This window comes from Cololabis saira, chromosome 8 (genome assembly GCF_033807715.1).
Source record: "Cololabis saira isolate AMF1-May2022 chromosome 8, fColSai1.1, whole genome shotgun sequence".
NCBI classification, from domain to species: Eukaryota; Metazoa; Chordata; class Actinopteri; order Beloniformes; family Belonidae; genus Cololabis; species Cololabis saira.
The window spans coordinates 33,116,270-33,129,545 of record NC_084594.1 but is presented as its reverse complement, the minus strand read 5'-3'; the positions used below and the strand labels follow the sequence as shown (position 1 = coordinate 33,129,545).

The 13,276-nt window shown below is 42.6% G+C and overlaps 1 protein-coding gene across 1 annotated transcript in view; it reads right to left on the bottom strand.

The window, feature by feature from the left end:
- Positions 1-13,276, bottom strand: part of rhobtb3 (Rho related BTB domain containing 3) — a 41,997-nt gene that overhangs the window by 1,697 nt on the left and 27,024 nt on the right. Inside the window, exons 8-12 of the mRNA XM_061727833.1 lie at positions 8,307-8,416; positions 5,728-5,833; positions 4,901-5,074; positions 909-1,075; positions 694-790 (exon numbers count right to left, since the gene is read on the bottom strand). Of these exons, the coding sequence (XP_061583817.1) occupies positions 694-790; positions 909-1,075; positions 4,901-5,074; positions 5,728-5,833; positions 8,307-8,416 (654 nt within the window). The remainder of the gene's footprint in view (positions 1-693; positions 791-908; positions 1,076-4,900; positions 5,075-5,727; positions 5,834-8,306; positions 8,417-13,276) is intronic.

Here is a 13,276-nt window from a genome sequence, read left to right as displayed (position 1 = left end):
AGGCGCTACCCTGATATCATTTAAATGTAAAACCATTTAAGATTCGATCACCTTATGGTAATAACATGTCTTATATCTGAACAGCAGAGGATTTCCGTTGTGAAAAATTGGAATTTTCACCTCAGATTTACGATATATAAAAGCACCCAAGTGAGGCGTCAATGCAACAAAAATCACTGAACATTTAACTGCTTTGTTCTTTTACTTTTGATGCCAGGTTCAGTCTTTAACTGTTTCTGTTTCTGTTCAAATAACATCTTTTAAAGGTCTAAAATGTGACATCAACAATTTGCGTTCAGTCATTATCATGTTGGATATTCTTCTGGATACACAGGAATGACCTTTTGAGCCAATATTTTGGTTTATTGATTGATCCACGGGCATTAACGGCACCATACATATCAGTACCGTATCCCGATGCTGCGGTAGTTCTGGGTCTTTCTGATTGTTTACATTACAAGGTTAAATACTTCACTGGTTAGCGTTTTAAAAATGTCCGTGGTTTACTGGATGAGAGCTAATGTGCAACAGTTAAACTGGACAACATGGTTATTCTTAGCTCCTCATAGCTCACAACCTTCAGATCAGCAATGTTATTTTGCTATTGTTCAATGCATCAATTCAGTTTTGCCAGACTGCACCTTAAAGGTTACATTGAAATGACTGAGATATTGGTTTACAGCTGACACTGACCTGAGAGCTCCAGGAAGTCGGGTTTATGACTGAAGATCAGGTAGTTATTGGCGATGAAGTGGAGGAGCCAGACATACAGCTGCTCTGCGTTGTGGCACTGAGAATCAATAGAAATCAATTTAAATATGCAAGCTGCAAACTTGTTGCCAGCTGGACCGTTTGGTAGTTTTTACCCACACACACACACACACACACATGTCGGTTGCAGCGCCTACCTTTGCTCTGCGGAGGAGTCTCACCACGCTGATACCTGTTGATGCCAGCTCTCTACTGGGCATGCTCTGCAGGTACGCGCACACGCACACCTCGCACAGATGCTGCAGTCGCTTCACCTGGTACATCTCAGCACAAACCAGCACGGCCATGGCCTGCAGCACACTGGCTGGACACACACAGACACACACACACACAGTACTGTCTGAAGTAGAAGTAATGGAAGACCCCAGAAGGAATAATGGCTTAAAAAAGAAAAAAGGTGCACGTTTGGGTGGTGGAGTGCCGCATGACTTGGGACTGAAAAAAAAACCCTGGTCAGGAGTGTACTTCTCTTTTGAACAAAGAGGGCTGTGCAGAAGAGACGGGTGTTGATGGACAGTTGGATGAAATTCAGAATAAAAAACTGCAAAATCTCAGGGTTTTTCTGCAGACTTCAGAGCAGCTAGTCACATCTAGTTTTATGATTAGAGATGCAAAATCTTCTGCTGACAGGGATTTTAAAAAGCTTATTATCTATGACTGTTTCCATGTCGTCAAATTATACGCATACTTTCAATAAGCATCAAACACTGCCTGTCCTGCTACATGATGTGAAACGGTTAATTACTTACGATGCAATGGCTCTTTTCATTTTTACTGTACACCTTCGGCTTTGCTCTCTTCCTCACACACACACACACACACACACACACACACACACACACACACACACACACCCCCCCCGACTCAGACGGATTGCAGCACTGTGGGCTGAACAGTAATACAGAGCCTTTGCTCTGTCTGGCCGCACAATTACTCAAAAAAGCAGCAAGAAAATCTTCCATCATGTACAGCAGACATTATCTGAATGAAATCCTCTAATCGCCTTCCCGTTTTGATTTCTCACTCTTTGTCAGTGATGCTCATGCAGTCACTTTGCTCTGACCTTGAGTGCTGAGCTCTTGCATAACAGAACGACGGCTGCAGCCTCTGAAGCTGCTGCATCACTTTCATTTCCTGCGTCCGTGCCTCAGCTTGAAACACATACTTCTGGAATCAGGGATAAATATCTTTGCTGTGCCTGAGATAGATTTTAAAGACTTCTTGTGGAGCTTTGCGTAATTTTTCTGCCGTTATTGTCCCGCCACGCCGTGATGGCTGCTTGGAGCCGGCTATTGACAAGTGATTATTGGAATACTTTGCCTGCTCTGTTCAGCAGCTCCAGTGTGTAATAACTGCAAAAGAGGGCGGCAGTCAGTGTTGTGGACAACACAATCTGCAACTGCAGTATTCATAAACCTGCAGACATGACCATTTTTTACTGTTTTTGAATCTGCAATGATCTGCAGTCAAAGCCTTAATTAGAAAAAGCATGGAAACGGAATGATTGCGTTGTTTTTTTCTTAAATTACACAACTATACGAACATGAATAAATCTTCTGAAGTTGCTTCCGCCACCACTGCTTTCCAACAGCCTTTGGTACATGTTTTAGGGACGGCGAAAACCTAAAAACACGAAAATCATATTACGAGCAAATAGCTTGTAGCTTTGGGGCGGCGATGGCTCAGGTGGTAGATAGAGCGGGTCATCCAATGATCCAAGGACTGGAGGCTCCAACCCCAGTCATCTGTGGTTGTGTCCTTGGGCAAGACACTGCACCCTCATTGCCTCCAGTGAGGCATCGCTGGTGTGTGAATGTTCCCGTGGTGGTCGGAGAGGCTGGTCTGCGGCTACGCATGTAGATTACCATCACCAAGTATGAATGGGGTGAATGAATAATATAGGAGCATTGTTGTAATACGACCTTGGTTTCCTGGTTTTTATTTTGTTAAAGTTTGACATACGGTACTTGTTTTTTTTTTGCATTTGCTGTGGGATTTTGTAGCATTTCCTGTAGCGCAGCTCCATCAGGTAGATACGTAACTCAACCCCAGCCACTATAGTACGGTACTTTACCATATATTCAGGCCCCATTTACACGGAGCAAAAACGGAGGTGTTTTCATGCGTTTTGGCCGTTCGTTTACACGAAAACGGAGCTCAAAGTCACCAAAAACGATCATTTCTGAAAACGGAGATTTAGGCTTCAGAACGTCACATTATGCAACAGAAACCAGCGTCATGTGTGCGACCTGTGTTTACAATTAGTTTGGGCCACCGTCAATATTTTCTTGTATTTTACCTGTTTTATATTCTAAACGGCGTAGGGTACGCGGTACGCGCGCCGTACGGTGCGCGTACCGCGTACCCTACGCCGTAGGATCTGCGTTGGTGTAATGCGGAACCATAAATCAGCCTTAACTGGAAGTTACATGTGTCATTTGTTGATGTTTTTTCCAGGATTCTGATTGGCTGGCATGACGTTAACAGCATATTTATGCGGATTCGTGTAAACGAAGAGATTTTGAAAACGATCTCGTGTAAACAATGGTATTTTTCAAAACGTAGAGGGGGAAATGTACCCGGCCGGGTATTTTGTAAATACCCGGCTATGTGTAAACGGGGCCTTAGTGCGCCTTATAATGCAGTACACCTTCTAGTGCGGAAAATACAGCATTAATATAGCTGCAATGCAAACATGCAACAGACCTGGCCAACGTCAACATGGAACAAAGCCCTCCCCCTGTGAGTCTGTAGCTCATTACTATGACAAATGAAAACTATCGGCGCTCAACACTTTTAAATGAAGCTCACACAGTGTGACAGATAGCGACAGCTGAAAACAATGACACTTGTGGGGCTGCGCCGTGGCTCCATCACAGGCAGCTCAAGAAGCCACGCCACGGGTTGATTTTTGTACTTGCTAAATCTAATTTCACTTTAAGCTCAATGCTGTTCTCCGAGCACCTCTTGAGACCTAATGCTGGCAGCGTGTCACTGTCGCACAGATGGATGATGGGACTTGTCATCTGTGTTTTTGTTTTGTGACCAAAGCTTGGAGGAGAAGACTGATGCACTTCTGTCGTGTGTTTTCTGATTCGTCAATGCTGCTCATTTTCACGGTGCACTAGAGAAAAATCTACGGTCTGCTATCCACAGGGTGCAAAGCGACTTTCATCGTAGCTGCGAATGAATGAAATGGCCAAAAATAATGGACAAAGCGAGGTGCTCTTCATCAGGTGTGTTTGTGCAGGTTTAGGTTTCTGTTTATTATGGTCAACACTAACCCTGCCTGCGTTCACACTGACATTTCACCATAGATCACACTTTGGGACGCCTTCTTTATATTTTAGCGTTATTTCCGCGTAGATAAGAGTGAGTTTGATGCTCCTTAACAAGTTTGGTCCGCGGATCAACATCAACCCAGCGAGCCCTTGCTCCCGGTGAAGGCTGATTTATGGTTCCGCGTTACACCAACGCAGAGCCTACGGCGTAGGGTACGCGGCGACGCACACCGTACGGTGCGCGTCGCTGCGTACCCTACGCCGTTGATTAAACGCAGAACCATAATTCAGAAGCTGCAGTCTGTCAATCACTGACACACCGGGTCGGAGCGGATTTGGTCATGATGTTTAAACTGTGTTTTGTGATTAATAAGCACGGTTTTTAATTATTTTGCGTTGGATCAATCTAGCAAATAAAATCGTTGGGACCATCCAGCTCCTCAACCATCAGATACGTGTTTCACATGAGCAGTTCAGGTAAAAACAGCAGTCAAATCAGCAAAAATGTCAGTTTGCTGGATGAAATATATGAATTCCTGATAAAATAAGTGTGTTAGTGCACAGCTCTGCTCCTGTACGCATGTGAATGAGTGTACGTTTGTGTACATGAAAGTACAATCTGCATTGAGGCTTCTCGCTTCGGGAATCCCGGTCTGTGATTGGACGCTGCCTCGGCGTCGCTGCTGCTCATTTGCATAAAGTTCTGCTGTCGCTGCTCCCGATGCGCGTTTTCATAGGAAATGAATGGCAGCCTAACGGCTGCCTATGACGCCTGTGACGCTTTCAGTGTGAATGCAGGTCATGACAGTTGTCATGCCACTGAGGTTGGAGGTGTGACGTAAACTCACCAGGACAACAGGAGTCAGTGTAGAGATACTCCAGGAAAGACAGGAAGGTGTCCGAGGAGACGCCGTGGATAGGAACCACCCTGCTCCGAGCCTCCGCGTACTTCCCACTGAACATGGCCGCCATCACGTCGCAGCGTGCAACCAGCACCGCTCGGTGGGCGGGCAACACGCTCCCTAATGCAAACACGCACAGAATTAACATCCAAGTTTGGACTATAGAGCAATATCTGGAACAGTTTTAGAAGATTTGATTCATGAGTGGTTTATAGTTAAGACAAATAGCACGTTAATATACTGTACACATAGCATTAAAACTCATCAGGAACCAAGACAAATATTACATTATATTCAATAAGTTGACCTTAAACGCTTTATTCTGAACACCTGATTTTAGCTCATCTCAGAAGAGTCCACACTCAGAAGCCCTGGCCTAATTATTGCCGTTAAGCATTATTAATAGTTATCAGTTAGTTAATCAGAAATGTGTTTATTTGAAACACTGATTTAAGTTTTCTGCGTGACGTTGCCGCGTTTCTCTCCCATCCCAGGCGTACGGCCAGAAAAGGCTCTGTTTTATGTGATAAATATTGATTAGTAGAGACTCTGGTCATTCCTTTTCTCCATTTCCAAGTTAAATAGAAAAGAGGACCTTCTGTCATGGCAAAGAAACTATAACTCCAATCGCTTAATCGTATTTTGTCCCCAAACAGATGCCCAGGCCAGGGGAGGGAGGTCGCTACTCAGTCGTAGGTGACCTCCCTCCGCTGTGTGAGTGAGCAGACGCGTTCGTAAACGTCTGTTTATCTAACTGATCAATGTGAATCCACCTTGAACCATGAAGATGACATCAGAGTAAAGGGGAGAATTGAAGAGGTTCACAAGAGTCTGTGGGCCGAGCTGAGCTGCCCGCGCACTTGGTGTGTCCCTGGAGCCCTGTTCACACACACACACACACACACACACACACACACACACACACACACACACACACACACACACACACACACACACACACACACACACACACACACACACACACACACACACACACACACACACAGCAAAGAGCACAGAGGAATCATAAGCAATCAGATAACAGGAGACGACACTCCCCAGTAGGGCTGTTCGATTTTGCCCAAAAATAAAATCTCGATTTTTTTCTCTCAAAATCCGATTTTCGATTACGATTACGATTATTTTGTGAATTGACAAAAGGCAAAGAAATGATTTCAAATATGCTGTTTTTTTATTGAACATTTGCCCCATTGGGCTTTAAGTGCAAACTTTGCTCTTATTAAACCAAAAATGAATGAATAAAGTGCAAAACTCTGTAAAATAAGTTGAAAAAAAGTTTTAAAAAATATAATAAAATATAAAGTTTTATCTCTGAAAAAAAAATCAGCAAATCAGCACTTGCAAACATACAGTAAGTTATATTTCCAATTAAATAAAACAAGACATTTTCTAATTAAACTAAACTGGGTCTTTGCATGCTAAATAATAATGCAACCCATGAAGGAGGTAGAGGTGTGTAATGTCAGTCATTGCATTTGCTATTCACATTTGCAAGTTTTTTGCAAGGAACACGAGCCGGTCTACCGCATCTGGCTTGAGGGATGCCCGGTGGCATGTTACAACGCCCCCTCCTACACTAAAGAGCCTCTCCGATGGGGCACTTGTCGCAGGTATTGAGAGGTATTTCCATCAATCATTAATATGGTATCAATCATTAATATGTGTGCAGACAAGGTAAAAAAAAAAAAAAAAAGTGAAAAATCGATTTTACGATTTTCACGTTTTAACATCGTTCTAATTACATAATCGCGATTATGATTTAAAATCGATTAATCGAACAGCCCTAATTCTGAGCATCCAACGTGCCTCCCCCTTGTGATACAGACAGTCCTTCTGCCAGTCGTTGTTTAGTTGAAACCCAAACACGCTCAAATTGCATTGCCAGTCGTGGCATGACTGAGACTGGCTAACACTGAGAACAGAGACGGGAACAGACGGTATTCCAAGCTGCCTTTGATCAACACATCCATGCTCATTTGAAGTTTTGACCATTAATAATTCATAACTCAAAATATGCGATGCCCACCGCACTGATGAAACAGGCGGTATAGGAGACATCAACAGTGTAAGCTGTGTATCTGTTCAAATGGTTTTGATTACACAAATCAGCATCATAAAGCCTCCGATTTCACTGCAGGAAGCACAAAGGGCCCACGTCCTGACAGTGCTCTGCTGCAGGAAACGAGTGGAGTGTTCATCGTCAGCCGGATCAGACTCGCAGCCTTTGATTTTGTAAATCTGCAGAAAGCTTATTGAAGGTTAAATTCAAACAGCTTCACAAAGTCAAACAACCCGGAGGTGTTTGTAGAGGAGTGGGCCAAATCATGACAGGCCTTAACAGCGTCTCATCTCATCAAAGGGGAACCTTCCATCTCGGTGCGTAAGCCCCGTCTCAGCAACGCCTCGGGGACGCTCACCTTGCTCTGCGCTCCTGGGTTAGTAGAGCATGCACGGTGCCAAAAAGGCTTGTCACAGGCACCCCTGTCATCTCTCCTGATCCAGCTCCAAATGTTAAAGTCGGCTGCGCTTTTTTTAAAAAATTTTTTTATGGAACTATCTAAATTTAGACAACGCACACGTGACGCCGTGGACTGAAAAACAACTTTGATGTTTATTACTAACGTGTGTGCTGGTAGATCTAGTTCGTTTTCATGCCTTAAAGATCACCTCTTGTACATTTTTGATCACCCAAAATGTATCTGAGGTACCAGCAGGCACTAATGATGTAATCATGTTAATTATAGTCACATTACTACAGCAAAGATTGGAGAAAGGATCTTCCTAATTAAGGCAGTATTAGCAACTACAGAAGCAGCACTGACACACTTTGCTGTGGTACTTAACCTCAGTGAAGCTGCGCAGCCGTATCACACCCAGCATGAGATGCTGCTTCTTCATGGAACTTAGGGATGGGCGATTTTGGACAAAAATAAAATCCAGATTTTTTTTCTCTGAAAACACGATTTTCGATTTCAATTTCGATTTTTTTGGTAAAACTACAAAAGACTATGGAATAAATTGTTTCAAATATTTTATCTTTATTTTTAAAGAAAAATAGCAAACAAATTTCCCTATTGGGAATGAAGTGCAATAAAGTGACAACATTTACAATTTTCTTGACCAAACGAAGATGACTAGACGAGCTCTGTCTGTAATGCAGCCAGCTGCAAAAAAGGAAAAACGATTTTCCGATTTTCCTTTTTTTAACATCGTCTTGATTAATAAATCCGATTTAGATTTAAAATCGATTAATCGCACAGCCCTAATGTAACTTATATGACATTCGGGAGTGTTAAAGAAAGACGGTGGAGGATATTTTTAAAGATCTCACCCTGTCTCTGCCAATGAGGGACCGTACACGCTCCATAAGTTGAGACACGGCATGCGAATTCTTCAGTTTCTCGTCCAGGGCCTCCTGGAGATGCTCCCACTCCCACGCTCCTACAAAACAGTCCACAGTCACACTCATTCTACAGGTGCACAACAGAAAAGTTTTCAGAAACACACAGGCGGGCCGTCTTCCAGCTGGCGCTGCGCTGCCACCGCCCACAGCAACTTACACCCAACGCCTGGCGTCCGTCTTTGTTCTGTCTTTCTCTAAAAATGCTCCTGTTTATATAATCTTCGGTGGTTTGGGTGGAGCACCAGTCCAGATTTCACAAATGTCCCGAACTGTGAATAAAAGGCCTTTGTAAAACCCACCCGTGACCATAATAACGCTGCCTTCAGTCAGCCTGTTAATTATTGCAACTCACGTTCAGTTCAGACCCATTTTTCATTTCATCCTATTTACACTTTCATTTCACAGTTACAGAAAACTCCATAAAATACATGACTTGATTTCCAAATCCACAGTGCTGTAAATGAAACTCTACTCAAACATTAAACGGCACTGAAAAAAGGAAAATGAAAAAAAGGGAAAACCATCCACCACAAGTTCTCTGATCTTTTTCCCTTTTTTTCCCTTTTTTTTTGTAAGCTTGTTCAAGTTACAGATATTTTTACAGTCTTTCTGAGGAAAGATAAGAGTTTATGAATGTTTGGGACTCTCAAAACCTTGTACCAATAATCAGCAAACCCAAGCTCAGAGAGAGAGAGAGAGAACATTCAGATAACATCCAAACTGCAAAAGGAGCCAATAAGCTTCCAGACAGTCAGTTTTCAATGTAACTGAAAGCAAAGGTAAAGAAATGGCAGTTAAAAGTATCAGTACAGGTTATGATGAGTTGAAGAATAAGAAAATCTTTCATAGAAAACTGAATTTAAAAAAAGGCAACTAGGTTCTGACTGCAAAAGACTGTCATGTTCCCTTCGTGGGAAAAGTCATCCGCAAAACCTTTTCTGCATCCTCACAACAAAATGCATAGAAAGAACTTTGTAAATCAGTATGTAAGTCTGATGTAAATCTGTGGAGCAGGGAAGTTCAAATAAAACTGGTTGCTTTCCCAGAGCAGACGTTATGGGGAAAAGAAAGTGCACCCTGTGTCAAATCTACAGCTTTGTATCAGTAACAATAAGAATCATCATTAAAAAACAATCATTATCTATTATTTGGTAGATTCTAAAGTGAAGTAAATATAACCTCTGATGAACAACAATGCGTGCGATATTAGTGTCATTATTTATTCAATAAACAAGGAAGGCAAAAGGGCAGAAGCACAGTGCAAACGCTAACGTGTGCTCGTCCTGCTTTTATTGGCACCAGGAGAGTAAGGAGCAGCCAGGTGTTGCTCATCAAATGCACTTGATTAATTCATTTCCAACGAGCCAGAGCGCCGCTATAAAAGCAGATCATTTTCCAGTTTGCTGTCCTGGAGCACTCGAGTGTCCATTAACACAACGCTGAGGAGGAAAGATATCAGCAATATTTTTAAGAAGAAACTGTTTCTGCTCATAAATTGGGGAAAGATTGGCTTGTTTGTCCGGTTTGCCAGGTAAAAACATTCCTCTAAAAAGACGTACCGATGCCTCATCACAACCCCTCAGTAGGGGGGAGGAAGCATGATGATTGAGCTTATTTAGCAGCACAGAACCTGAATACTAGGGCTGGGCGATATGGACCAAAAGTCATATCTCGATATTTTCTAGCTGAATGGCGATACTCGATATATATCTCTATTTTTTCTGTGCCATAATTGGGGTTTCCCCCAAAGCATTATAGCATAGCATCTCTGTTAGCATCTCTGTTAGCATCTCTGTTAGCTTCATTTTTTTCTGAGGCAAACCCTTAAAAAAACAGTCAGTTTTAATACTAAGCCTCGTGCCAAATGTCACACAGGTACATTTATTAACAGAGGTCTGCACAATATCAAAATGTATAAAACAAATGAAATAAAAATAAACTGCCTGCATATATAGAATAAAAATGCTTCTTGAATAAAATAAAACAAATATCCCTTTCCTGCATAACAATTAAATTAAAATACACTGTGCAATTAATACAATGTAGACAGTAACAGGCAGACTTTTCCACTGAGGTTGATAGTTGTGCAAATAACAAAGCATTTGTGCAAATCTCAAATAAAACATTCAAGTCAATTTGTCACAAAATAAGCTATATCAAAATTAATTTATTTATTTATTTTTTTTAAATCAATATAAACGATATTGTCTCGTACCATATCGCGTTTGAAAATATATCGATATATATTAAAATCTCGATATATCGCCCAGCCCTACTGAATACCTCGTAGTATTTTAACTGTCCGTGGACTTAATAACACAAACGTGTTATCAAGTCTATGGTGTCATTCGTCTAAAAACTAAAGTTTGGCTGAAATGAGGTCATGTAACAAAACCATTATCCCAAACACGGCAGCTGGTCTATAACAGAAGGGGCTGAAAAATGGATAAGGATGTAGCAGCGATCCATCTGAAGTTAATGTGACGTGTTGCAAGCTTAAGGGAGTTGTGCAAAAGCAAATGCCTGCAAACCTCAATGGACTGAAGCAATTTTGTAAAGAAGAGTGCCCCAAATTTCTTCCACAGCGACGTACAAGACAGAAAACTGATGCAAACATAACACAGGTATCAGTTACTTCAATTCATGGCTGCTGGCGTTGGTTCTACCAGCTATTTTTAAGGTAATAACAACACACCATAAAATGGCATTTGTTGTTTATGTAGAGTTGTTTTTGCCTGATTTTAACACCAGTGAAGGGTCGAATTACTACTTATTAACACAATCTTGCCACGTAACACTTTAGATTGGAAAGAGGGTGCACTTTTCTCCGTCACATGATTGCTCAGCTGCTGCTGTATCAAATCCGGGAGGCTGCACTGCTCCCAACTACGAGGCTGACATTTACCATCCAACGTTCAGCATTTTAATCCATTAAGCACAAAAGTGATGCAGTACTGTCTCACTCAGAGGTAGAGTTGTCCCGATCCGATCACGTGATCGGAAATCGGGGCCGATCACGTGATTGCAGACTCGATCCGGACTCGGGCGTTATGAGCCGATCAGGAATCGGATATATATATCAGGGTTTCCGTTGTCCGGTAAAATATGCCGAAGTCTGGTATTTTATAATCTCTCCGGTCAAAATGTCCAGTGAAAATACTCACTGGGGCTGCGGGACTAGGGACTAGAGTCCCCCGGGAGTACCGGGGTGCCAGGAGCCGGGAGGAAGCGGAGCTGCGGCGCAGACATCCACGTGTGCGCTGATTTATGGTTCCGCGTCTTACCGACGCAGAGCCTACGGCGTAGTGTTCGCGGCGACGCGCACCCTACGCCAATCCCTACGGCGTAGGCTCTGCGTTGGTGTGACGCAGAACCATAATTCCGGCTTAAAAGTAAACATGCGCCCAAGTACCCGTGCATGACAGGCAGACACACACGGGGAGAAGAGACAATTTCTTTAATTTTTATTTTTTTTAAAAACGTTATCCTTATGAACGCAATTGTTATATACTTGTTGGTAGTCCAACTTTCCTTATTTTAATCAGAACACTTTCTTTTTTCCTCTTCGGCGTGGAGTAGTGGGCTTGGAGCGGCAGCCATCGGTTAGTTTTTCCTTTTTAGATCCGAGGCTTTGCGTAGATGGTGGCTTCCGCAACTTTCAGGCGCTTTTTCTGCGCAAGCAAGCTTTATAGATGAGGCCCCAGGACTGTTACCGCAGTACCGCGCAGTAGACTCGGTGCCGGGAGACGGGAGGAAGCGGAGCTGCGGCGCCGACATCCACGTGTGCGTTGATTTATGGTTCCGCGTCGCACCGACGCAGAGCTTCTGCAATATTTATTTATTTTTTGAAGTTACGCTCGCGAGTCAATTGACGGGACTTATTTTATTTTAAAAACCCTGTTTTTCAATAAAAATACTATTAAATGACTTGCATTGATATCGTACTACTGCATATGATTTATTTTTAACCTCAATAAATTCATATAGCCTATGTGACCGGAATTTCAAACATTTGTCCGGTAAATTGAAACCCTGCCGGTCACATTGTCCGGTGCCAATTTTTTCTAGCAGAAACACTGGTGCTCAGTATACAGTACACATGTTAAAATATAATAAAAGGGTCATCCTGCATAATTTTCTTTTCTCTTCTTCATTTTTTATTGTTTTATAAAAGTATCGGATCGGGACTCGGTATCGGCAAGTCCTCAAAATCAAAGGACTCGGACTCGGACTCGGGGGCAAAAAAACCTGATCGGGACATCCCTACTCAGAGGCATTTAGTCATAAAAATATGCAAGCTGACATTTTGACTCAACCGTACACGGTGGGCTTGAAACCACAGAGAATCACAACATTTTTATGGAGACATTTAACTAAAATGACACGGTGTCACTGGAGATTAACCTGGGCAGTTGTTAGACTTCAGTCAGCGGAAGATGGTCAGAAAGTATCGCCTCTTCACAAACAAACAGCCAAAATGCCAAAATTACCATTCCTAGACCCACGTGGGTGGATGGATGGATGGATGGATGGACAGATGACTTATTTATCCCGCAAGTGTTTCAGCAGCATGTCAATTTACAGAAGCAAGTGGATAGTAAATTTGAGAGGTTTGAGAGGTCTTTGAAGTTCACGTTTGGGGGCATATTTCCTAAATCCTGGCCATCTTAGCAGCTCGGCTTAGAGCAGAGCGTTTTCCTTCTCACTAAAACATTGGCAGACTGGTAATGACACAAGGAAGCTTTGCTGGTCAGAGTTTAGCTCATCATTACTTACAAAGACGGTATTTTGCTGATAGGGATTATCTCAACACTCGGCACAGGATGGTGACACAGTACAGCTGCACGGTGACAGATGAGCTCAGGAGTATATTTGATATTTGAAGCAGCAAAATTCTT